The sequence below is a fragment of the Falco rusticolus genome, chromosome 7 (assembly GCF_015220075.1).
Source record: "Falco rusticolus isolate bFalRus1 chromosome 7, bFalRus1.pri, whole genome shotgun sequence".
In the NCBI taxonomy this organism is placed as follows: Eukaryota; Metazoa; Chordata; class Aves; order Falconiformes; family Falconidae; genus Falco; species Falco rusticolus.
In genome coordinates, this window is record NC_051193.1 from 32,436,270 (window position 1) to 32,463,676 (window position 27,407).

Here is a 27,407-nt window from a genome sequence, read left to right on the forward strand (position 1 = left end):
TTTTTGGGATGAAAAGAGGAGGAGGGCTAGCAGCATCCTCCAGGTCCACAGTGGCACATCCTTCCCAGCTCAACCCCTGTTAAAGCGCAGCAAAACCACGCCAGACTTTTTCCTCTCTCTTTGGTGACAGCAAAGAATTTCCTCCAGAGGGGTGAGTCTAGACCCACATGCTTTCCCCAGAGACCAAGTCCAGAAACCAGAAAGCAAGGGTACAAGGCAAGGGCAGAAATAACCAGTGGGCTGGGGCTCACTACTCACCGGTCAAGGGTTGAATTTTCATGCTCTCTCAGTTTATCAATGACTGGCTGGATCCCAAGCATGAGAAATTCGTATCTCAGATGAAGTCTGAAATCTAGGCTTTCCTGCAAGGGACAGTTGTGGGGTCAACATCACAAGGTGCACATCCTCAGAAAGCTTACTGAAATAAAACCACCCCAAACCCACCAAAACACCTCCCTCTCCAGGAGCCCTGGTGCTTACCACGCCTGCCCCCTGGCTCAGGACTGCATTGATGAAGGACATGATGGCTGTCTTGAGGCTCACTTCATCTCGATACCGCCCTGTGCTCTTGTCCAAGTCATTGATCAGTGTCTGCCAAACACACATCATCAGTTAAACACCCAGGGACAGCCCCAATGCTGCACAAATGGCCAGGGGATGCATGCAGGAACAAGTCCTTGTGATGCTCCTACAGCCCCTGTAGCAACCCACTGGTGATGGATCATCAGCTGCTGCCTGCTGTAATGCAGCCCACCCCAGCACCCATTTCAGCTAACATCAGTCCATCCAGATGTGCTGCAGCCTCGCACAGCTGTGATCCCAGGGTCCCTGCACAAACAAGCATTTTTTGGGGGTACTGCGTTAAATAACTGGTTCCTCACTCTTTGCTTAGCTGCAGATCTCATCAGACATGGTTCTGGGGTAGTTCCCAGAGTATCTAAGTTGCAAACAGTCATAATACATCATTTGCAAGTGGCATTTAGATACTCAGAAGGAGGAAGGGACAAGAATGCCAAATTTTGGGAGCCGAGGGGCGAGCTGAGACCCACCTACCTGAAAACGAGTCCGTTCACTGGCGTATTTCTGGTAGTGCAGCATCGCCTCCAGTACCTTTTTGTGGCCCCCGGGAACCAGGCACACAGCGCCCATGATTTCCAGCACTGCCACCTTTGTCTTAATATTCTCTGTGCTCAGACTCTGAGCAATTACATTAATACTCTCCGAATGGGCCAGGACGTGAGCCCGGCCCAGGGAGTTGTTCATTAGTGCTTTTATACATCCAATGAGCGAGGTATGTATTCGAGACTCTGCTGTCTCATAGTCCATGCTTTTGAGGAAGTTCAGAATACACGACAAGCCATCCAGGTCGATGAACCGGGTTACAAACCTGTCAGAAAGAGGGTTTTTAGCTTTAAGTCCAAATGCCAAAGGACCATTTTACCCTTAAACAGGGCTGACTTGTCTGTTGTTGTAAACCCAGAACCTTCTGTATATTTTCTCTTGGGCAGACAGCAAACCTGCAGGGCTCCTATGGCCCAGAGACAGGGACGGAGTTGTAAAAATCAATTTCATTGTTGCCTGGTAGCGTAGGCAGCCAGGCATCATCTGCACAAGGCTGTCCAGAACAAGGGTATTTGGAAGAGGACCAGCTAACCCAGCCATCAGCACAGTCCCCAGGATGGAGGTTAGGAGTCTACAGCTACGCTACTGCAAAACCTTCCCAGTCTCCTTCCCAGTCTCCAACCTGAGTCTTAAATCCCACTCACTTGGGACCAGTTTTGACACAGAACTGGAAGAAGCTCCCAAGCCCTGGCGTCACCTCCTCATCAGCCACAGACACCCCAACACCAGCTGAGCCCAAGTCCATGACACCTGTCAGACCTCCTGTCTCCTGCCTCACCATCCACATCCTTCTCCCATAGGCACATCTCACCAGTTTTATTTCTGATTTTTATGATGACTTATGATGCCACTAAATAGAAAGCAGACAACAAACGCACAGCAGTGCCCCTGGCAGACTCACTAGAGCATGCAGACATAGCACTGCATGCTACTCAGGCATTTTAGGATCTCCCTACCCGATGCCATCCAGGCTGGGTGTATTCTGGTTTGGCAAAAGGCACAGGCTCGGAAAGCAAACGAGCCAAGAACATCCCAGCACTGGGATGATTTTAATTCAAAACAAGCCATGCTGATGCGCAGCAACAAAAGGGGTAATTGCAGGGCTGGGAAAAACTGATTTCGCTGCTTCAAAGCCCGCTCTTCTTCCAGCCAAAGTCAATAGGAAATGTGATGTTCACTTCCCTGGGAGCAAAAGCAGGTCCAACAGGTAAAATTTTCTGTAGAGCCTGCTGCCTCCCTCTGTCTTCCAGTGAGACAGACTCACAAACTACTTTTAAGGACTTTGCAAAGTTTCATGGCTGGGTACCAGCCCTACTCCCAGGGCACTGCTGGAAGCCAACATCCAAGAAGCCCAGGTTTCACAGCAATCGGGTGCTCACCCTTGACTCTGGGAATTTCTTACCATCACCAGAACCATTGCAAAACAGAAATGGAAGAGCAGAATGTATTTGCAAGCAACAGCAAACTTGTTTCTTCCATAACCAGAACAGGTCATGAATTTCTTAATGAAGCATATTCCCATCAGCGAATGTTGATCTGAGGCATCTTAAAGGTTTTGTAGATGTGTGCATGCAGACTCCAGAGAAAATGAATTTAGAAAAAAAGAGACATTCAGAGTCCCACCCTTTATCTTCTCCATCAAAACCTCCTAGCAACTTTTTTTTTTTTTTTTGCATTTCATAAAAGCCTGAAGATTCATGTGATTTTATTCCTTTAAACAGTGCAAGAGAAGTTAAAGTTGAAACAAAGGGCCTAGTTGACCAACAAAAATTGGGTTTTCTTAAAAAAAAATCGATCTGGAAGGAATTTTTACATTCTGTTCCAATGAGGACAAAAGAAAATTTGGAGGGGGGTGGGAAGGAAGTTGCCAGATTTGTCTGAACAGATGTGAAAGTCCTGGTGGCTCTTGGTCACTATAAGGACCAAGGAAAAGGAATAGAATGACAAGAGGTGAACTGAAAGAAACAAGTGGCATTTCAGGGTCCTTGGCTCCCTCATCCTGTGCAACCCCCATTTACATTCCTATTTAACCCCCCTCTCGACCAGAAAACTCAAACCCAAAGCCATGACCGCAGCGATATAGTCAGGAAACGGAAGGGAATTGCCTCATCGGTTTTGTCCGCAGTGCAGTCTTCAAACTTTCGATTGTTTTGTTTCTCTCATCCTCATCTTCTTTTTCCAGGGCGATCAGTGATTTTCTCTGCAAAAGGAGAAAGGCAGATGTGAGAGGGGAGGTTTCCCTGCGAAACATGTGCCCAAGGAGTGGGAGCACCCGCCACCTGTCCTGCCAAGCCACGGGGACACAGCTGGGACCCTAAACTGACTCTGGAAGTCCAGAAATCCAGATCCTTATGGCAATTGCAGGACTTGGGAAAAGGAGCAGTGAGGCAAAACCCTTTGTGGTCTGCAAGGAGATGGCCTAGACTGGGGACAACAGGATGAACCTGTTGCTTTAGCCCAAAGACGCTGCCTGCAAGCACCCACACAACTTGCTAGCACGTGTAAAATTAAGCTGTGAGTGTTTGGGGCACTGCAAGTCAGTGACACTGCAAACCCACATGGGCTTTGCCCAGTGGAACAGTGGAGCAGTGCTGCTGACCACCTTGCACCTTCCTGGCCACTTGGGTTTTGTTTCAAAGCAGCAGGAAAAAAAACCATTGTCTGATGCTGAGTGAAGCTGCAGGAACCTCTTCCTCAAAGCAGTCATCAACCACCAGCAAGCTCTGACAAGATGCTGGACTTCACCGCCCCGAGACAACTGGGACAGCTGGATCACCACCTCAAGAGGACACAGTTAGCATTGTCCTGCATGATTATTAAGTTCCAGAGTTAATGCCCTGCAGGTAGGAGCGGCATCACCCCAACCTGCTGACCTGAAACTCATCTAGACAAGCCCATGTTGGAGGATGCTCGTGACTGTCCCCCTGCAACCCTCAGACTCAGAGGAGAGAGAGGGGAAGGCTGCAATTCAGGCAGAGAGCATCCCAACTCATGGGCTCTGGATGTAAATCCTGGCATGTCCCCTACAGCCCTCCAGGAAACACACCTTGTAAAACAAAGAGGTAAATAAGTGCATCACAGTATCCCATAAGAAAGCGTCTGGCTGAACCCTGCCCAGAGATGCTGCAGGTGACAAGAATTCTGATGTTTCCAGAGGACAATCCCAGGGCTGGAGGGGTCTGTGAGGATGCAGGGGGCTGAGCAAACACTGACTGGGGGTTTACAAAGGGAAGGTGATAAATTGGGGCAGGGGAGAAGGAGGGTTCCTTTAGCCTCTCCTGGTACACATGCATCCCAACAGGCACCCATGTGCCACTGCAAAGGAGCTGAGGGGATGTCACACAGCCTGGAGGGGATGGGATGCTGCATCCACGCTTGGCATCAGCCAGGTGGGTCCTGCTAACCCTGTCACTCTCAGGACTTCCAGTGCAACCCACCAGTGTCCACATGGGCTGGGGACTGGCTGTGTGCACGGGATGCCCTTTGCATCTCCCACGCCGAATTGTGCTATCCAGCTGGTGCTGGGGGCACCTGACTCCTGCAGCTCTACCTGGGTACCACGGCTGCCTGCAGCCCCGGGCCCACACAGGGTACGGCTTGATCACCCCAACTCATGCAACCAAGGCTACAGCTGAAGCAACACCCGGGGTGCTTTCTACACCATCTGATGATGCTGGGCCCTCCGAGGTGTCAGGGTGAGCCCTGGAGCACCAACTGAGGCTAAGCCAAAAGATAGAAAAAGGGACCAAGCAGATACAAGGAGCTGCGCTGAACTGTGCGTTTAACCCAGCTCCTCTTCAGCAGTGTGTCAGGGAGGCCAAAGCCACCCTCCAGGTATCTGGCAGGCTTTGACCACAAGCTCTGCCTGGCTGGCAGCCCATGGCCAGCCCCGTCTGTCCCTGTGTTCCCAGAGGGGAGCAGCACAACCTCCTGGCTCGCAGACCCCCTGTTCACCCCTCTGTACCTGTTCCTCCACCCAGCCCCACCTTCCCTGTCACTGTGACAGCAGGGCAAAGGTGGGGCATGGGGGAAAGAAAAAATATTTTATTTTTAGTTTTCCACACTGCTCCCATTCCTAGAGCAGCGATCATGAACGTCAGCATCTTCAGCCTCTGAAAGTTGGATGAAGGGACTCTGAACTGTGCAGCCTTGAGGGAGTATTTCCTACAGAAAAGAGCACTATTTCTGTCTCACCTGGAAAGATGTCAACAAGAAAGTATGTAATAAAATTACATCTAAGCCCACTGGCAGGTTACAGGGGGGCACCCAGAGCCACGGCAGCTCCACTGACCCTTGTGGGATGCACAGCCTGCAGTGTTGCGTTTCGCCACGGCCACCCAGTGCAGAAGGGTGTCAAGACTGCACAAGGCAGCACTGTGCAAACGGGGTCTTTACAGCCTGGTGGCTTTTTACTGAAAGCTGCTGTTTGCCATCTGCCTGGCAGCCTCCCAGCCTGGGGCGAGCTGAAATGCCCTGTGTGCCGTAAAGAACATCTCCATTTTGCAGCTGTATCTGTTGGTCTAACAGGTGATATTGCCTCTATAAACAACACTCGTCCTCTTGGGCACAACGCTGGCTGTGCCACCGATGGTCACCACTGTGCTGCTGCCCCATACAGGGTTCATAAACACCCACCAAAGCACTGGGGAAATACTCACAGCAGCCATCGAATTCAGCTGATCGATATAGAACTCCGGCCAGCTGGTGGCTCCTTTATTTTCTTCCTGGTCCTGGAGGGGGGGGGAAAGGTTAAACAAAGAAGCAGATTAGTAGAAACAGCATTAACATCCCCTGCCCTTCATGACCAACCACATCTGAAGCACCCTTGAGCTCTTGCATTACTTGATATCAATATAAGCATGACTTTCTGCATTCTTAGCTCACCACCGACAGCTCCAGCTATGGGAACATTACCTAATTTATTGAACTAGCATACTTTATATATGATCTATGTTACACCATCTGTCTGTGACCAAACTCTGCCTGAATGATACCGCATCAGTCTTCTGGTTATCAGCTTCAGAGAAACCACATCAAAATTTTAAATCCAGATTTCTCTTGTATCCACTCTACAGTGCCTTTGAAGTTCTGGCCGCACAGCCTTGATGAATGTGCTTTGGGGTAAAAAAAAAAGTCTCTTAAAAGTAATGAAGAATGAACAAATGTGACACGAACTAGGGTCCACTCTTGGAGCAGTACTATGACTTACCAGTATCGTAAGAGAGACTCCAGGCACAACAGACAACTACTCTTGGGGCTTCCTTAGTTGTTAGAAGGGAATATGCACCTGGCAATATTCCCTGTTAAAGGATGTCACCCATGTGCCCATGTTTTGTGACACTGAACGATGCACAGCCTACAATGCCCTGCATCTGGTGGGACTCACAACGGGTTTTCAGGTTTTACCATGTTCTTGTAGGACATGACTGAAGGACCTCTGAGCCCAGCTCAGATAAATAACACTACGTGTCCCCAGGGAGGGAAGGAATATTTCAAAATCAACCCTTCCCCCCACTATATTTTCTTAAAAACTGCTATCAAAAGAAGAGAAAGTATTCACAGCAGAAATGCCACACAGGTGTAGGCTGGAGTCCGCTGATACTATGCAAATCCCAGACATCTTCCCTCAGTAACTACATTCAGTTCACAGCCCGACTCACTGCGTGGCTTTGCCCCCTCCCTAACTTTTAAGAAATGTTTGCAAAGGTCATCCTACACCGCAGCTGCCTGCGATGGTGGGAGCTGGATGACCTGCTCTCCTGCCCCCACGTCTGTGCACGCAGACAGCTATGGATCCTCCAGCTGATTTCAGCAAGCCCAAGAAGCAGAGTCCCAAATATTTACTGTGGTTCAAGAGCCATATGTGGGAGATGTTTGTGCATCCAAACTTCCCAAGCTGCATCTTGCCAAGATGAGAACATCTCGCCAAGATGAGAACAGAGTCAGTGATAGGTAATTTGGACAGGACTCAGTTTCCCTACAGGCAGCGCAGCTCATCCCTGCAGACCTGACCCTTCACCATGCCTGGCTCCAGGGTAGGGACAAAAGAAGTTTGAGGGCAACAAGGGACCTGGCAACCCCTGCCCTCTGCGTTAATACTTTCAGTTGTTCTCACTCCCTTCTCTTGCAAGAGCAAAGCTTTTGAATGAAACACTTGATTTGCCTACCCTCCACATTTTTTATTATTTTTTTTTTTACCCAAGGCAGCAGAGAGCAAGAATTTTTCTGAGATGTTAGAAGAACAACAACCCCCCCCCCCCGTCCTACCTATGCTAGTGCCAAACCTAATAAACCTGAAGAAGGTTCCACCGCCTGCCTCCGCATGTATGGAGGACCATTCATAGTCATGCTCCGACAATTAGTTTTTGCCAGCAACAAATCAAGCTGTCCCCATCCTGTCCAAATAGTACTTAAAAAAATAGAAATGCTCATCTGCTGGCCAAGCATGCAACACACAGCCTGATAGGGAGAGACAGGGATGCCTTTGGTCTTCTTGCAGCCAGGAAGAACGGGATGTGCTGGCTTCTCTCCGCTTCCCCTCTTGCAAAAATTCACCTCCAGCAAAGGCAAAAGGATGTAGGGGCACAGACCTTTTGCCGTCTGCTGGCAAATGGACTCAGTGAAGCAATCCTCTCCAAATAACCCAGCGACCATCTGGCTGTCCATCCTGCCACATTTCTGGCCACGTCTGGGACCATGTGCAGGGACTGTCACCTGCCAGCATCAAGTCTGGCCACCTGAGGCCATGGCCAGGGGGAGGATTCTGCCATGGTGGGGAAAACCCAATGCTTTCCCAAGGGGTTGAGAAGAGGACACCTGCTTGCAGCTGCCTGGTCGGTCGGAGCTTCCTACCACCGGACTGTGCAGAGAAACACCCGCCATGCCTGCAGGACTCCTGGCAGCCAGCGTGTCACACACAGCCTACCAAAAGACATCCAGGTTGTCAGAAAGATGCTTAGGAGGACAGAGAAAGTGTCAGGGAGCTTGAAAAACAAAGGTGTAATTTATATTATATACACATATATATGTGTATACACAAAGGTGTATATATATATAAATATATATTTATATTTTCCTGTAATGGAAAGGCACAAATTATACCACCACCCCCCACAGAGCCAAAGGAAGGTCTGCTTCTCTTGTGCGTGGTGGGAAAAGCAAACCATCATATTTTGCAAAGTATTTGTCACCCCAGGGAAACACACGTCATTTCTACAACCTATGGGTTAGAGCCATCAGTTTAACAACCCAGCTGTGATCACCAACCCCCTAGAGCGAGGTGGAAGCAGGATACTGCCCGTGGCCAACCACCACAGGGACATGGGGATGTGAGGTCAGCCTGCACCGCAGGTTCAATCTGCGAAGCATCTCTTGCATTATTTTCCTGCAGCCAAAGGGCAGTTTCTTGGTGCTAGCTCTATTCAGTGCCACCCACCCATCCTGCGGAATGACCCCACGGTCTCTCAGCAGTGCCAAGCAGCTGGGGTGAGGCTCAGGCCACCTTCCTGCTCAGTGACAATCCTGTCTGGCACAGGCAGCCAGATATCTCTGGCTTCTCAGCTCACATCACATGCTTTCCTAAAGGACACTCATCTCCTGTGTGCAAAAGCGAACCCCTCCTGGGCACATACAGCCAGACAGTGTGCTGTCTATATGCACCAGAAACAGGAGGGAGCATGTACGTGTGGTGAAGACACTGAAGAAGGTGGCAGGGATGCTGGGGAACCATGGGCCCTGTGCCTGTCTGCCAACCCACCCTGCTGAGCCATCCTATGCTCTGCTGCAGGAAGGCTCTGCGTAAACCCTGCAGGCAAAGATTTTGCTTCTCCCAGCTTTCCCACCTTGCTTTAGAGGCTGGCACACAAACAGTGCCCCGGGGCATGGCAGAGCTGGTACACCCACATGTGCCTTGAACACGGTCCAAAAAGGGACCAGCTCCTGTCCCCTCTTGCAGACATCACTGCAAGTCCTCCCCACCACACCAGGGTACTACCAGCACCTCTTAGAAAGAACATCCCTCTCCCACCAGTGGTCCCAGCAACAACACCAAATGGGAAGGGTGGCAAAGTCTGCACTACAGCACAGCACCAAGAAGTGTTCAGATGCACCCAGCCAGGAGCTTGGGCAGGGAGTGAGATCTGTGCTGAGGAATGGGGTAGGAAGGTGGGGGGGCGGGGGCACCTTATCCCGTATCTCAGGACCTTCCCATGTGATGTGAACACCTGCAAGGCAGGCAGGGATCCAGACCTGCTGCTCATTTAGGGCTGAAAAGAAGCAGTGGAGCAAAAAAATACAGGTCTCCGGGGGGCGGAGGGGAGACTGAACAACAAAATTGGCTAAACTGCTCATTTATAATTAACATGCTGCATTATAAATATTTCCCTTTGCTCAGCTCCCTCAGGCTCTTACATTTCCTCCCTGAAACCCCCAATTTAAAGAGCGGTCTCAATTAAGTGCAGCAGAACCTCATTAATTCAGATGAGCAGCCAGGCAGGCTCGTCAGAAAGCAGCTTCCCAGGCGAAGGGGAACTGCACAATAAAGCAGGCAAAGATCAGGGCACAGGCTTCTCTCGGCTCGCTGCAGGACATTGCTCAGTGGTAATTATTGTAGCTAATGGTCTACAGCACACTGATAAGTGTCCTTTAGTGCATTTGGTGGCAGTAAAGAAATCTCCCGGCTAAAGTGACAAGCCCGGAGGGAAGTGACTCACAAGGCTTTGCTCAGAGCCAGGAGGAGGGAGGAACCTCTCTGGGCATCACAGTTTGAAAGGGTGAATTTGTAAGATAGTTTCCCAGCACCCAGGGTGGGTTTTGGGGATGTGAGTTTTGCAGCCTGCCTTTGGTGAAGGACGCCCAGGCGGAGAGCTCAGCACTGCTAACATCAGCTCTCCAGGATGCTCCATTGCATGCTGCCCAGCTGGCACTGGGGAAAAGAACATCTCCTAGTTTCTTCTCCTCTGGGCTGCGTTTAGGTCTTTGCTGTGTTTGCTCTCAAGAAGCATATAAGTGAGGGCTGATCTGAACCCTGCTGACAGCCTAGTGCTGTGCTGCAGCTTACTACGAGCTGCTCTTTTAGAGGCAGCCCGATGGGTGTAATTGCCCAGCGCCCTTCTCATCTGTAACATTTGCATCATCCCTCACTGTCCTCTGGGAAGTGGCCCTGATGTGCCACCACACGTGCTCTACTATAAAAATTAGGAAATGCCAAAGTTAAGCAGCCAAGGGCAATCTCAGCCCTGTGCCCCACTTTGTTCCCACACGCTCACCCCAACACCCACTGCTTCCTTCCAGGGACCAGGCAAAAATACAGATTGTATCAGCTGCAGCCCTGGTGTTGCTGTGCCCTCTCCTTGCCTCCACTGCACTCCCACCCCTGGGTTCCATGTGCAGGGCTGATGGATGCTGCCACTTGGCTGTTTCACACTGTGGTGGTGGGATGTTGTGGTGTGAACCCCACGAACAAACTCCATCCCCTCCGTCCCCTCTGGGTGCCATGAGGAAAGCAGTGCCCAGACAAGACACCTCATCAGCGGAAGCTTTTCCAAGCAAAGGTCACTGATCTGCCAGCTCCAGCTATCCCTTCGTGCTTCCTGGGGAGATTTCACACGCCCCAGCTCTGCCACCTCTTGGCTGCAAGCCTGACACTTCCACAGCCCCTGTGCCTCCCCCTCGGGGTGTCAGGAGCTCCCACAGCCAGACCGCCCTTGCTCTTCCCAGTGACCACCCTTAGGACACTGGGCAGCAGCACAGAGGAGGTGGCGGCTCAGAAGCAGTTTGCAGGCCAGTCTCGGTCCCATTTGGGCACCGTTATTTACACCTTGAAGATGCACCTCCACGAGATCCTGCTCCTCTGACCTGCAGGAACACAGCTGCTGGGAGCAATGCATCCTCCTCCTCAAAGCGTATCGCCATGGCAGTGGGGAGAAAGACACCTGGGAAGCTCCTCAGTACTTTGATAGGGCTGCTGTACTTCCAAATCAAGCTTCTGACAACACCTTTCGGATTCCAAGCCTGCAGGCAAAGTCTCCATCTGATCCGGCAGCCTCTGGCAGTCCCTTCCCAGGCTTGCAGCCCATCATGATGGTGATGGACCTGGAGGTGCCCCAGGGTAAGTAAGCCCTGAGGGTAGCTGTCCAGGTTCCTCATCCATCTGATGTCCAGCACACCAGGTTAGATCCTTCAGAGTGAAACCAAGTCAGAAGGAAAGGGCTGGCTTGCAGCAGCCAGCTCCAAGGAAACCCTAGAGAGCCTTTCAGCTACAACACTTGTGACTTTGATGGTTCATCTCCCTCTTTGTGCACCTGCAAAGTTGGTCTGCCCCAGGAGAACTTTACACTAGGAAAGTCATGGCACGGGGTTAAAAAAAATTCTCTTCAGTCAGCACCTGCTGCAAAACCAAAAGCACCTCCCTTCATTTTTATGCATCCTCCTGATTGCATTTTTATTTTGCACAGTGTTCCCCATCCCTCCTTGCTGTTCCATAACAGTGGAACAAGGGAGAGCTGGCAGCAGCTGGCAGCCTGCTGCGTTTCAGCAATCCCCCATCCCTGCCTGCTGGGATGATCCACCAGGATGCTGTTTGGAAAGTCAAAAAAGAAGCAGACAGTGCCATGGATGGGTTTTAAAGCTGACGGGTCTGCAGCCTGCATGAGAAACTTAAAACCAGCCCAGTTCCACCAACACAGCTGAGCCTTTGCCAGGAGTACACTGGTGGAGGTTTCGGCCCACCATAGCCCTCCAGGTCTTCCTTATCCCTCCAGCCACTTGGCTTGCCCCTGTATCCCTGCAACAAAACCTAAATGATGCAACTAAAGCCGCTTCCCCGTGGAGCGAGGCTGCAAAGGGCTGTAATTTCATCAGATTCTCCCTGAGTTGGGATATCAGAGTCTAAACCCAGACCACTCCTTTTTTCCACATGCTAACACTTCCTATACCCTCTCCTCTACAAATACACACATGTCCTTGTACGCTTTTCCCAGGGTTTAAAAATTATGCTCCCCATAAGCAAATACAGCATGACCAGATGCCTTTCATAGTTAGCTGGTTCATTGCTTGAAAAGCTTCACTTTAAAATCCAAAAAGATTGCTAACAGATGCACTTTTTGGCCAGAGAGGGAGAAAAACCTCGCTTAAACAAAAGTGTGTTGTGATTGGAACTAAAAAGGGAATTACCTTTAAAGATAAAAACTATAAACATTTCCTATTGAAAAATACCCCCAGCCATGCAAACAGCCCGTTTCTCTCAGTCAGCCTGAGAAAATGACACCAGAGATGATATTTCAACCTGCTGCTGCAATAACGGCAGGTCTATCTGGATGATCAGGGGCTATGAAATGCTTCTCATTCATCCCAAGTGACCTAGGAGCACAGCAAAACAGAGAGTTGTTTTTTTCCTCCTCCCCTTGCATGCCATCTTTGTCAGCTTTTGCTCTTAGTTCTGCTGCTATAGAAAAAGAAAAAAAAAGAAAAAAAACCCTGATGTTTTTTACTTGGAGGAAATCGCAACACAAGCCCTGTGAACAAGCTGCAGGATAGAGCAGAACAAGTGGAAAAGCGAGCTGGAAAGCAAAGCTCTTGGAGGGAGTGGGTGGAAGGCACAGTTTTAGGGGAAAGAGGCTGTCTGGCTGGGAAATACAGTATTATCTGAGAGCCATCACTCGTTTCCCTATTTATCACATCTTTCCCTATTCTCCCCTGCAAAAGCACCACTGCTCCTTCTCCTAATGCGAAGGGATCCTGGCTTTATATCTATGTCTGAGGAAATTTTAGATGCAAGTTTTGCTTACAGGGGACAGCTTGAGACTGCTGAGAGCTATGCACCCAGCATTAGCAATGCCAACAGGTTTTCAACACAAGCTTAAGAGTGCAGGATCACTTGGCATCCCTGCAGGTCATTTTTCCCCTGCCCTGCCTTTACAGATGCTCAGAGAGGTCAGCCAAATTGAAAGGGAGGGGGGCAGAGCCAGACCCTACATTCGTGTGAGCTGGTTTTTGCTGCCAATCCCTTCCACCTGGTTATTTATGCTCAGCTTCTGCCTGAACACCCCTACATCCACCCATATTTTGAGGCTCATAAAACCACCCTGCAAGCTGCTTTAATAGCTTGACATTTATGTACATTGGCTGGCAGGAGCCAAACCTCCTGCAATTAAGAGGTGCTGCAGACTAAGCGCAAAGTGTTAATTATTAACTCCCTTGAAGCGTGGCCTCCTGAGAGAGGCCATCCTGAGTCACCCTCTCCCACTGAAGCAAACCCTCAGCCAGAGAAACTGTAAAGCTGGAAACCCTCCTGCTTCCTCCCTGTGCTTCCGAGCAATATCCTCTCCTGTAAAGCGGGGCCAGCAGGGAGTCAAATATTTTGCGATGAGGTATGAAACGAGTCATCATCCAGAAATACCACTTCTAAAAGCAGGTTTCATCCCGCCGCTAATGCATCTCCACCTTTGCATTTCCTTGCTTCATTACAGCCATAGAGGAGGCTGACGACTTCAAAGGTCTCTCCAGTAATCTCTAAATCTCTCTCCTGACCCAAGTGCTGCACGACTGCTGGATTTGACGCAGACTTCAGTTCCCACTTGAGTTGCTGCCAACAGACTTGCCAACCCCCATCAAGAGAAGCTTTTTATCTTTCTGCTACACTGCCCCGAGCATCACAGGTGATGCAGGTGGGATGGGACCGTGAGGAGTTCATCTAGTGCAACCCCCTGCTCTGAGCAGGGTCAGGGCTGGGATCAGCCTCAGAGTCTCCATGGATGGAGGAGAATCAGGGAGGACAAAACCTCTGCCCTACCGAGCTGGTACTGTGGGCTGGGATAAAACCAGCTGCTTGCAGGGTAGAGAAATGAGGACACGGGGCTGCAGGCCAAGGGGAAATATGCCAGGGAAGGAAATATGCCTGGGGAATAGCTGGTTTCCCCTTATTTCCTCTCAATGAGCACTGCCAAGGCCAGGTGCTGCCAGGTCCCCTTCCAGGACAACTCAGCACAACAAAATGTCTCATTTTGGTCACCTTCTACCAAATCTTGCCCATCATGGGAATATGTAAAGCATGCAACAACTGGGATGGACTCTGGAGAGCCGAGTACGGTGAACAACACCAACAGCAAAGCAGAAGCACCAGACACGGCACACAGCAGCAGGGAATGTGCTGAAAGGACAGATATTCAGATGCCTTCTGCGCTGCACACACCTTTGCCGTTGATGGAGGCAGGGGAGTGTGCTGGGTGCATGGGCTATGGCCACAGTGCAAGGTACTTTGGAGCCCAGCAAAGCTGGTTTTTGAGGACAACCCCAGGAGAAGGCTGGGCAGAGTTTCTGTCCTCATGCTGCTTTTTTGAGGTGGAGCTTGTTACAACTGGTCTCTGCGATTGCAGCCGGGAGCACTGCAACCCACAGGAAAATGGGGAAAATGCTAAAAAAATAGGAATGCCGCAAACCAGGGCTTTCGGACTCAAAGTCTGACTGAAGTCACCTGACTCAACAATCTGTTTCCAACAGGAGCCAGAACTGGCAGCAGAGGAAAGAACAAAAACTGCTCAGGGGACAATGTTAGATCCTTCGTAAGTCAGGCAGCTGCCTGCGGCTGATGTCCACCTTTGCCAGCCCCCTGAGACTGACCAGGTGAAACTGGGTGTTACCAGCATCTCAGGCAACACCTTGCTATTAAACACAGGCAGGCCAAAGGGGGTGGGTGCATCCTGGACTTCCCAAATCACTGCCACTCAGACTGCAGCCAAGGACGGGAGGTAGGACCCCTGCCCTGTCTCAGCTCCACTGCCCTGGTCAAAAACCAGCCACTGGCTCTCAGCTCTCCCCCTCCTTCATGCCAGGCTAGCACCCAAGTGACTTGTCCTCATAAAAACACAGGTCTCACGTAGGTAAGGTTTACCATGAGCTGCTGGGAAAGCCACTGACATTTCTACTGCCTGTTGGTCCTCATCACACAGGAGCAGAACTGCCTAGAGCCTGCCACGCATAGAGGCATGTTCTCCAGACCACATGATTCCCGATCTCCTCCACTGCCAGAGCCTCCATTGATACGGTCTCACTCATTTTTAATTAAAAAGCAGGAGAAAAACATTCACCTCAACCAGCACATCTCCTTCAGAACAAGCAGTGGCATGAATGCTCTGCAGCTCACTGGGACAGCATCACAAGTAGGGAAGCAGCAGTTGAGAGCAGCCAGAGAAACAAGGACCAGAACAGAACAGCAGCCAGGACCCAGCCTTGGACGGGCACCTGCTCCAAGGACCTCTGAGGATGCTATGGGATGCTCCTGTGGCTCTTTTCTTCAACACTCCCTGGCAGCAGGGAGTTTCTCAGCATGTTTTTTTAAAAACTGTAAGCACAAGGAGGTGCTGGAATGGGCAAGAGGCACCATCAGCTCCATCTAAAACCTTCCTCAGGAGATTAGATAGCATGTAATCTCCAGTCACAATAATAATTATGTGGCCTTGCTTGATTTAAGTCTCTGTTGTCTCTCCTTATCCAGATGCACCGGGGCACGGCTTCGCTTATCCGACAGGCAGTGATGAGTGAGCATCCCCTGCCTGTTTTCTTGTTGATTCAGACCAGCGCCTGTAATTTGTTAACATCTCTTCTCCCTTCTGATTTAAATCTCAGGCATGGCAGGCCTCTGTCTAACAATAATACAGGGATTTCAGGGGTATTTATGAGAGGCTTAAAACTTAATCCTACATGAGCAAGGTAAGCCTCCTCTTGGCCTAAAACGTGGCTGGAAAATCTGGTGCCATTGCTACAGCGGGAGAAAAGAGGCATTAATGGCAGCGAGGGCCTTTGCAGCGGGGCTGGGCGACCGCCCGCACTGCTGAGCCAGCTCCCGCAGCCAGGTTAGGGGGTGCAGTGGGGAATGGGGAACTGAATCACCAAATGTTTGGGCTGGAAAGGACCTTTAAAAGTCATCTACTCCAATGCCCTGCAATAAGCAGGGACATTTTCAACTAGATCAGGTTGCTCAGAGCCCCGTCCAACCTGACCTTGAATGTTTCCAGGGATGGGTAAAAGGAAAAATGCCCCTTCTGGGCAAGCTGCTCCAGTGTTTCGCCACCCTCATTGTAAAATCATGTCTTCTTTATATCTAGTCTAAATCTATCCTCTTTTAGTTTAAAACCATTACCCCTTGTTCTCTCACAAGAGGCCCTACTAAAAAGTCTGTCCCCATTTTTTCTTATAAGCCCCCTTTAAGTGCTGAAAGGCTGCAACAAGATCTTCCTGGAGCATTCCCTCCTTCAGGCTGAAGACCCCAACTCTCTCAGCCTGTCCTCATAGGAGAGGTGCTCCAGACCTCTGATCATCTTTGTCCCCTCCTCTGGACCCACTCCAAGAAGTCCATGATCACAACGAGGGATGTTTCACTCACAGACCTCGGTGCCCTTCCATTTGCTTCTGAAACTGAGGATTTTTGCCCCATTTCTTCCCACAGTGTTATGTCCTGCGGGATCTCTGCTTTGGCCAAAGCTGGGAGGGAAAATGAATCCCAGCACAGATCACTGGGATAACTCCTGTGCCAACATACAGAGGCAAAAATGTTCAGTTCACCAGGGAAAGAAGAGTTATTTTGGCCACCTTGCAGGCTGGCCAGCCTGCCAAACCTTGCACCACTTGGGCTGCCCACTCTCAGAAGTAGAAGCAAATGAACCAAGGGAGAAAGGTGGCAAGACAGTCTGCTCCATCCCAGATGGGCCGTGAGAGCCAGCACCAGCACCACTGCATGCTGCAACTATGAACCTGCCCATAGGCACCACAGGCTTTGGCCACCTGGGCACTGATTTACTGGCAGAAATATAAACAAACCTCAATTTTTGACCTCTCTCTAAAGGGTGATGCAAGCAAGCTCAGACATCAGTACATCTCAGCATTGGGAAGATGTCCTTGCATGTTTCCAGCTTAAGGAATGTGGCCACGAGGGCAGCATCACAGCGTGGACACATCACACCAGGAGCTTGGCAGACAGATCAGTGACTTGCACCAACCCTCATCTCTTCACAGCAGTACCTCAGTTACACCCATGAGCCCAGAGCCCTTCACTGCCCCAGGGGTGACACAGCTTCACCCTAAAAGCAAGTTCTGCACTGCTGGGCCAAATCTCTTGCAGGCTGCCCTGCGGGTGCACGGCTTCCCCAGCAGCACTTTCCATTTGTGCAGGTCCCCAGGAAAAGCCTGTGGGAGGACAAAAAAAAAATGCCCAAGCCTGCTTCATGGCAGCAAACTGGAAACCCAGCAGCGAGAAAGGCTTTTGGGCTGGCTGTAATTGGGCCCCCAGACATCAGAGCAGAGCCACGACAGACGGTGACTGGAGCAGTCCCTTGCCACCACAATGCCAGCCTCAGTGGTCACGGAGCTCCACGTGGCCCTGCTTGTGCTGGCACAGATGAGAACAGGGTGGGGGACACCTGGGCAGAGCGTGGAGACACCTCCAGCCTGAATTGGCTCAGGAGGTGGGGCTCCGCATTTTGGAGACTGAAGACTTTGCTCCCCCAGGGCCACTCTGGGGAACAGATGTGTTCCTGCGACACCCCAAATACCACTCGGCATCCCAAGAGAGCTGGTCCCTCCCCACATGTCCTCCCCCCCCTGCACGGGAGGGGAGGGGCTCAGTCCCCGACCACAGTGCAGTGAGTCTCTTACTTTCTTCTTGCTGCAGTAGATCTGCCACTTCTTCTCTGCTGGCAGCGCGAACATGGCCTCTCTGTGCTTGTCTGTGAGGTCAAGTTCATCCTGGAAAAGGAAAAAAAACCACAAAATATGCAACATAAGTACTGAAATGGGTGATGGCACAGATACACCCCCCCAGATAAGCAGTGTAAATCAATGTGGGGCCACATCACAGTACAGCAGTGGTCCCGCAGCATTGCCCTGTGACTATCAGTTTGTCAGGGTAACGATGCTAATTGTCATCCTGCTGTTGCTGACCTCCCCCTGACTTCTGGGCTACAGCCAGCTGCTGGGCAGTCAGGGCTGCAACCCTCCCTGCCTTGTTCCTCCTGGACACTGCCTTCATCGCTTTTAAAGGCAGCAAGTTTTTAGAAAGGACATCCATGAAGCCATTACAGTTGCCCACAAGATAGCCTCGCACAGAGGACTGAGAGCTCCAGATGATGGACCGCATCCAAGATGTGTAATGAAGAACAATTCAAATACGACCTTTCTTTTTTACTGCCACAGATAATTGCTTCACTGAGCACCTTGAGTGGTCCAACGCATTTCTATAACTGACACCCTCCTATCATTGAAAACTGACTGTTTTTGGCTTTTGGTTTGTTTTCCTGTAACTAAAAATAGAAAGCTTTTTTCCTAGTATCTACAGTTCATAAAAAGGTACAGCTCTCCATCAAAACTGGACTACATATTGCCTGGCAGAGATAAAGCTGTTTACTGACTGAAACCTTTATTGGTTTATCTGATGTTATTTTAAAGGACACATCCATTTTCGACTTAGAGGCTCAGTTAGCAGCGTGCCCTCCATCGGGATGCCCAAGTATTATCAAAGCCTCGTTGCTTCCTGGTGCTAGATGTAGGTCAAAGCTTTTATCAGACAACTAAATAAAACATTCAGGCAGGGCTGGGAGGCTCGTTGCTAAAGCCAACATTGATCTTACAACCATGGATGTCTCTTAAAATCACTACCACTGATGACAATCCTTGTGCTGGAGGGGTGTTGGTGCAGCAGTGGGAGCGCTAGAGAAGCCGCAGAAGGTCACAGGAGAGCCCTGCCATGGCCTCCAGCCAACTCAATGCATCCCATCCAGCCAGTAGATTTAAGTAAGACGATCCCTATTAAAAATTACAAATTTTAATTACAATAATTACAAATTATTAGAAATTAAAAAAAAAGATACTACACAAAAACTCATTGAAGTTTCCCTGAATAATAACACTTCTCAACTGAAGCTGCTAGTCCCTAGTACCCCAATCAAAGGTAAAAGCCCCATCTGGTGAAGGCTTAGCAAGATGTCTATGGGGAAAGATGGGTCCCTGCATCAGCAAGCCTGCAGGCCACAAAGAAATTCAGTGGATCTGATTAAAGTTCGTATTGCACCCAGCATCCAAGGAAGGGAGGCTTCAGCTATGTTGCAACCCAAAGCCAAGCACCCTCCAGCATAACACGCAGCGCATGGAGGGCTGCCGACAGTCCTGAACGTATCGCAAAGGGTTATACATCCACTTCAGGTATTGACTTCACTTCCCGATGAAAGTAGTCCTCAAAGGGAAGGCGTTGTGGAGCTTTTTCTGTTACGTATGCATGGGGAAGCTTTGCCTCTTCCTTGACTTCTCCCTCCCTGTATCGACTGACTTTTAAAACCAACATGCTGCACAGAGCTGATGTTGGTGGAGCCCTGGGAGCAGACTTGCACGACACCCTTGCAACAGAAATAAACATGCTGCCACAACAGAGACTTGGAAAAAAGGGAGGGCTCAGACAGCCCAAGCCCAGTTTGAGACACCTCCTCCTGCACCCAGGGAAGAGGGCCTGGCTTAGGGACTCCTCCAACAAGTGCCACTTTCAAACCTCCCGATGTCCTTGCAATATGGGAGGTCAGGGATTCATATCCAGCACAGATCTCCTTCCCAGCCTTGGGCAAACCTCATCACCTTTCCATGCCTCAAAACCAAAACTGCCCTCAATGTCCTTTGCTGTTGCCTCCGCAGGCTATGAGCCTGTCAGCCACCTAAGCTCTGCTTCAGCCCCACTTCTGCATGCCTAAAGGCAGCCAACAGAATGACACAGGGACCCGGCTGAAACTCAGCTCACTGGAAAAGTACATCTAGGAGAGGATGAGGGTCCTCTGATGAATATTTACCTCTGTGGTGAGGGTTTGAGTAGGCGCAGGAAAGTGTTTCCACTGTGAACCTGCTTCCCTGCCATGTGAATCTGGGATTCAGGCATGAAAGCACCAGCCACGCACATCCGTACTTAGGTCCTTAGAAAAATATTTATCAAAACTTTCAAAATACCCATACCCTAAAAATACAACTTGTGCAAACACAAAGATTTATTAACCAAGAAAAATAATTCTAAACTGAGCTGAAGCCTAAGTGGGAGCAAGAAGGGACAAAGCAGAAGAACATATTAGGTGCTGGTACATGACAATGTGCGAACGCATCCATAAAAGGTGCAGAAACGCTTCTGCATCTCACACAGCACGTTTCATTGTGCCCTGGCTTCAACATATTCAGTCATCGCAGCCCTGCATCACTCAGCAACACCTACATAATGACATCTTGCAGGATGCTTGGGAGAGGTGTTTAAATAAACACTTTGTGGCACCTGGTGAATATGAAAATCCTCATAATCAAACAGAGACTAACGACTGTTACTCCAAACTGTAAAGTGACTTAGCCATGATGAGTAAGGTCTTTGCTGATTTTACGTGCATGGGTATTCCTGCACCCACTTCCAGCCTTTCACTTATGCTCACTAATGGGTGTCTCAGTCCTCCATGGCTCCAAGCAGGCTGCTCAGAAACTGCCCTACAAACTCAGACAGATTGAGAGGACAGGGCCATCAGCCCTTGTCCAGGGGCTCACGGACCGCTGACAAAAGCAGCTCTGACAAAGTCTTTAGCAAGTGCATGGCAGACTTGTAGCGCAGCAGAGAAGCTGTACAGAACCTCAGACCCATATGTGCCTTCAATTAATAATCACGAGCTTGATAATTAGGTGATTCTAACTGGCAATTAATTTTATAGGCCATTTGCAAGCCATGCACTCCTGCTACAGCGTGTGATGTTGGCGGCTGTTGAAGAGTGAGATGATAACCGTTTGGTGCTCGGTGCCCATCACCCCTGCAGCCCTCACCCCTCACTTCAGCCTCACCTTTCACAGCTCTGCCCCTTCCACCTGGCTGCCTCCCATGGCAGGATCTGTCAACTTTGCTATTTTAAGTATTTTTTTGGAATCAGGTCAAAGGCACATAAAAAACCCCTCATTTTTCTACCAAAAGGAAGTTTCTGCCCAGAGTGTTTTTACTGGAAAAAGATATGCTACTCTTAAATATCTATCCCATACAGTTAAAACTATTCACCTTTAGATCAGGAAACATGTTTCCACATGAAATTTTCATTTGAATATGATTTAAAAAAAAACCCAAAACAACTCATAGAGGAGATTTGATTCTCAGCATGTATTTGCTGTTTCTAGGAGGTAAAATGCTTCCATGCGGCTTGCTTTGCTGATGGCAAGCAAACCTCCCCCTCTTCCTGAACATGGCATGAGCTCCACTGAAGGTGATCCCACACCATTCTCCTAAAGCTGCCTTGGAAATGTGGTTCAGCTCAGCATGCTGTGAGAGCACAATCCCATAGGCCAACAAGTTTTTATCAAGTGACCTATATCGCTCCCTTGGAGAACACAGAGCAGCACTCAGGGGAAGATGTTCCCATGGTCTGTACCTCCCTGAGCTGGCAATTGGGTGGTATGAGGAGCCCAGGCCACCAGAGGTCCGCTGGTCCGACCCCCTGATAAGAAAGGCCACCTCAAGCCATTGCTCAGGCCTTTGAATCCCCCCAAGCAGGGAGACTCCACCACCTCTCTGGTTTGCAGCCACCTACTACAGCCTCCAACCACCTCCTGAAGGCAAAGCCAGATCAAGCAGAAAAGCATGGCACCACCACTGGAAGAAATAAACGATCTTCCCAGCAGAAAGGGCATCGAGTCCAGGCCAGACTCACAGTGTGGTCCTCGGTGCAAGCTCCTGTCCCTGCCACTTCACCCATGCCATGGTGGATGTTTTAATGGGCATCTTCCACAGGCTGAGAGCCACAGGCTTTAATGGGGGCAACAGCAGGAAGCCAGCAGGATGCTGCAGATCTCTGGACTTCACAACCAACCTCCAGGATGGGCTCTTGGAACTGGGTGAGCCCAGGCGCTGCCCACCCACAGCCGCAACACCCCAGCAAAACCATCAGGGGTTCCTCCCCTACATCCCATGCGTCCTGTGGGCCACCAAACATTCTGCAAGAAATAGCTGGGGAGTACAGATTAAATAAGGGACAATACCCTATACAGGGGCATGTACTCCTGAAATATCTTCAGAGGTTTTAGGAAAAAAGATGAAAAACTTTTAAATCTTAATGCACCTTTCTGGCTGAAAAACTGTAACCATAACACATAGAGAAGATGGGGTAAAATAAGGTCATCCATTGCTATAATAGAAACAAAAATTAATTAAAATTTACTGGCTCATTCTGGGTCTATATATAAACACACATACAAAAAGACATCACCAGATCAATAAATGACCAACATAATAAAGAGCAAGTCAATTTATTCCTGATTGACGGATGCACAGTTTAGAAACTTCTATAAGTGATACTACAGCACGGAAAGGCAAGACATCCTGCACCCTCAAACAGAGCATGAAAGAGGCAAGATTTCTCAAAAAAAATTAGAAAGGAACAAGTGGGAACTTTTTGGCAATATTTGGCATTAACTGGTATAGCATAGGAATTAATAAATAAATAACGGCCCGTCGAAGCCTGCATCGGCTTCCTTTCTCAGGGGTCATATCACTCTTTCACTCTCTTCCAGGTATTCTTCTCCAAGTTCATCAATTTGATTTATCCCAGAATGCTGCATGTCACAGGAAATGGCAGCCAGCCTTCTCCCCCTCCCCCCCCCTCATCTAATCTGCTGGGTGCAGGCGCTGCCTGCCCGCCCCCCCCCCCCCCCCGGCGCACGGTACACCTCCACCTCAGAATCCACCTTACCTTACTCATCATTTCCTTTTTACACTGTTTCCTCAAAGCAGCAGACTTACTCATCAGTGGCTGTTATAGTGCAAAGAACTAACCACCTCCACACGCATCCTACACTGCAGGGAAAGCTCCTCTATCTGCAACATTTATTTAGGCAATTACAATTCTCATTGCATGCAGATTTATCTCAGTTTTGAGGTTTTCTCTTTTAACTAGGAAGGTAGTGAATGAAGTCTTCTATTTTTAGTATTAGTAATAAAAATACCGCCTCCTCAGCACACATCTTTTCAGTCATAGTATTCTGAGAACTTAAAAATAACCCCTCAGTATATTTTTATCTGTGTATTTATCACTGTATATTTTTAATTTACCCATGACAACCCGTAGCTGGAAACTATGGAACACAAAATCAACTATTCATATTTCTTAATGAAGAAGCATACCAGAAGTATAGAAGATTTTATTAATTTTGCCTTTATCATGTAATGAATTTTTTGAATAAAGGAAATTGCTCACAGCAAGGGAATGAGCAGCAGCAGCAAGGAATAACTGTGAGCACTTCAAAGTGCTTATGCTTAGTCAGCCTCCTCCCACACTGCATGTTTAGTCCCAGACTGGAATAGAAAAGGCCCCAATCCCCTCTGCTCTGCAGCTTTCAGTTACTGACCTGAAAGCATGGGACAGAGGTAAATAAAGTATGTATTCCTTTCTTCTTCTGCTGGAAAGATTATGGCCATCAATAGCTGATTTAGCTCTTCAATAAACTCAAGCTGTAGCTGGTTCATGTTCCCATCAGTTCAAACACCTAACTGAGGCAGACAGCATGTAATGTTTTAATGTTATTTAATTTAATTCATCATTTTAACAGGCTAAAGATTTTAAAGGTGTTCATATTCCAATACTAGTACATTTTAAAAGACAAGTATCCTCTTATGTTTCTCAGTCTTTTTTGTTGTAATATGTAAGTATTACCGCATATATACTTTTTAAAATTTACTTACTGAGTTCGACCTTCTGTGACCTTTTCACCAACATCATCTGGAAAACCTTTCTCCCATTTTAATTAACACTGGGTACTTTTCCAGCCCGAGTTATTGATCTATGCAGTTTTACCCTGAAAAGCACTCTTAGATCTAGAAGCCCTACAGGCAGATTGCCAGCATCCTTTTTCCATGCAATTGTACATAAACCTTGAAAACAAAAAAAATAAGATGTCGTGGTCCATTATTTACTACTGTGATAGCTAAAATGGATTAAATCTAATCAACCACAGCTGGGCATGACTTCACTTTGGTGGATGCACCTCCTACCGCAATAAAGCACAGAGCTGGCAAATAAATAAGGTGTCAAATGTGGATTTCCCACCTATTTACAGACCCAAAGAAGCAGCTCCCTTTTCAATCAGTTTTTAGATACCACCTGCAATGCTGGCATCCCTGAGAGCTGCTGTAGTTGGAAGTCAAGCCAACAGGTCAAGTGTTGGCTTCAGATGTACTCTGCCTGACAAGGATGCTCACTGCAGGAAAGCTGTGCATGGTTGGTCTGGGACTAAACTGCTCCAAGGCTTCCCCAGATAATGCCCTGGGAGGGGCTTCGAAAAGGGGCTGGACAGGAATTAGGGGCTGCAAAGCCCTATGCCAACTTGATCCAACATTTACCACTCTGTGTGTGGGACCCAAAGCATGCAGCTGTGGGAAGCAGGAGCCAGCTACAGCCTGATGCTGGTGGGCAACATAAGATGGCAATGGACTCCTTGCATACCCATAGCTTGGGTGGGACGAGTGCTCCTCGTTTCCCCACAACCCTGGCTTTAGTCACACCTGGCATCCTAAAATAATTTTTAAGAACTTAACCAGATGCAAAGCAGAGGCGCACCCTGTGAGGAATCAATTTCTGACCAAGGTTTGACATGCAGCAAAATGCCTAGTGCAAGCAGGCATCAGCTGGGCTTGTAGGTGTTGGGTGTCATGGGGGAAGGGAAGCTGATCCCCGTAAATAACACTATTGATTTGAATACTGGAGCTGATGGGGATTAGGAGCACTGGGCACTCAGGCAGGATCCTGCCTAGAGGGTTGCAGAAAGGCTCAGCTGCCAAAACCTGACCTTGGTCACGCTCGCAGGCTGAGGAGCAGCAGACTGCCAGTGACAGATACTACCGTGGTACAAACAGCTTTCACTTGCATCTGCAAATGGCTGAGGCAGGCACGGGCTGTTCCCAGCAGGAACGCTTCCTGTGAAGTTAGTGATGAAGCACAACCCACATGCTGCTCAATCCTGCCCCTGACTCCAGCAACATCACCCAACCACCCAGCAATCGGGAAGGAGAAGACCACTGCTGGAGCAGATTCCCCATCCAATGAGGCCAGTACCCTCCATGGCGACCCATGCCAGAAACACTTGGAGCCAGTGCAAGCCAAAAACCTAAATGCCCCAATTAAGGTCACCGATGCGTTACTGAATGAGCTGCCCAGGCATCTCCCAGGGATGTGGCCTCTTCTTTTACGAAGTGCAAAGTGGAAAGCATTTAGCAGGTAGACCGTATAATTTTTCCACTTCAGCTGTACTTCTCCTGGAAACAAAGGGGTTTCTTATGTGCTCTCTGCCTTTGGCTGGGGGTTCACATTGTGCTATAACATGGCTCCTTTTTAAAATTATGGGTTGGGAACAGCATGGTTTTTGGGCAAGCCTCCATGCTAGTTTGTAGCTGTAACAGATATTGCAATTACACGAATGCTTCAGCTGAAATATAGTGTTCCTCAGTGGATTACTTCATTCAGGTCTGCGGAACGTGTGTAGGCAGAAAATCCTTATTCTCCCGCCAACTAGGTGTGTGATTTCTATATCAGACTCTTACCTATCAAAACATACATTTAAGAGATTATCTGTGAGGGTGTAATGCCATGAGGTGACAAAAACAAGTGCCGTGAGCAGTGGGATGGGAGGGGAGTGTGGCAGGTCAGAGTTGTTCTCATCTAATGAGCAGAACCTGGGCAGCCCAGCAAAAAAGTCCTTTGTGCTGTACATGGTTCCCTGCAGAGTGAATTTAAAAGCAGCTACTACTGAACCACTCGGTTTTCCTCCTTAAAAGTGATTCATAAGCTGGGGGAGCTTGGTCTTGGGAGACTGGTAGGATGGGGTTAGCAGCCCCCATGCGGACTGTCTGGCCCTGAATAGGCTCTGCAGAAAGGGGTGTTTTGCCCAGGACACAAGGGCTACTGCAATCGTATTGTTTTCTGGGTATCAACCATGTGCTCTTCTTTGCAGATAGAGAGGAAAATGGCTTTGGCCACTGTCTAGTGGTTCTCAAAATCCTGATGTCCTTAGCGCTGCAAAGACCAGGCAGCAAAAAATGACAGCTGACCTGCAAGCATGAAATGCAAAGCTTGGCTTTGCAGCTGATCCCTCAGCTGTTACTTAAAAACCATGTTGTTTTGCAAGTCCCAAAATCTCATACTTTCTCCTTATTGGATTAAGAATCTGGAGGAAAGCACATTACTTAAGTTCCTAAGTAAAACTGGATATCACTAGCACCAAGTTCCCAACCTGGCACTGCTATTAACACATAACAGCACTCACACTGACTGCACCACTGCTTGCTTCTTGCATAGGGGTTGTCCTCCGCTCCCTGTTCGAGCAACTTATAAAATAGCAATCATCCCAGGATGTGAAGAGGGCAGGAAGGCATGGCTCTGCAGGACAGTTATGCATGGAGCATCTTACCCAAGCACCTCACATCATGAGCCACAGACCGATAGCCCACCATGAAGCATTTCAAAGGTAACAGAATTAATCTCCATGACAGGGGATGCTTTCTCCTAACAGATAACATCCAAAGAGCGGCTCAGATGAAATGCATAGGTGTCCCAAGTACAGCAAAAACAAATGCTGTGATAAATCTTGTAAGCTGCCAGAAACGTTTTTTTTGTTCCCCAAGCTCCCGAGTTTCCACTACTTCATAAAGCAGCAGGGAGGGATGGAGCAGCCTTCTGTGTTGCAGGGGGGAAGGCATAAAGCCCAGCACTTTGGAGACTCTGTGTGTGTATCTCCCCTCCAGCAGCTCCCTCTGAAGGCAGTCACTAACACCGTGCAACTTCAGCGGGCAAGGGTCTGCACCCATCCTGAGCCTGGGGGGCTGGGGACACTGCACATCCACTTGCTTCCCAGCATCACCTCTCCAGGTCTCCAAAATCTTGTTAGCTGATGGAGCCTGGGTGGAGGGATCCAGGGAAGGTTACCTGCTCTGGTTTCATAGGCTAAAAGTGGACTGCTACACATCACAAGGCAAGATGTAGGGCTAGATGGAGGCTGCTCAGATTTCTTCTGCATCGCTAACAAGTCCGAGGTGAAAAGTCTGAGAAGCCCCATCAGAAGCAGTAACTGGATTTCCTCAAAGCCCAGGTATTTGGCAGGACAAGCCTCGAGGGGTGGCTGGGGCAGCATCTCCTCCAAGCCCATTCCTCTGCTGGCAGGGATACAGGCTGGGAGCAAGGTGCAGCACCAGAGGCAAGCAACACCACATCGGATCCAGCAGCTCCTCCAAGCACATCCAGGAGGTCGAGGAATTGCCA

At 49.2% G+C, this 27,407-nt stretch overlaps 1 protein-coding gene across 3 annotated transcripts in view; it reads right to left on the reverse strand.

The window, feature by feature from the left end:
• The window catches only part of DAAM1 (dishevelled associated activator of morphogenesis 1), a 98,928-nt gene that overhangs the window by 27,495 nt on the left and 44,026 nt on the right, over positions 1-27,407 (reverse strand). For all 3 annotated transcript variants that reach the window (XM_037394706.1, XM_037394704.1, XM_037394705.1), the window contains exons 4-9: positions 17,770-17,859; positions 5,781-5,852; positions 3,228-3,322; positions 1,054-1,387; positions 481-591; positions 259-362 (exon numbers count right to left, since the gene is read on the reverse strand). In XM_037394706.1, the coding sequence (XP_037250603.1) occupies positions 259-362; positions 481-591; positions 1,054-1,387; positions 3,228-3,322; positions 5,781-5,852; positions 17,770-17,859 (806 nt within the window). The remainder of the gene's footprint in view (positions 1-258; positions 363-480; positions 592-1,053; positions 1,388-3,227; positions 3,323-5,780; positions 5,853-17,769; positions 17,860-27,407) is intronic.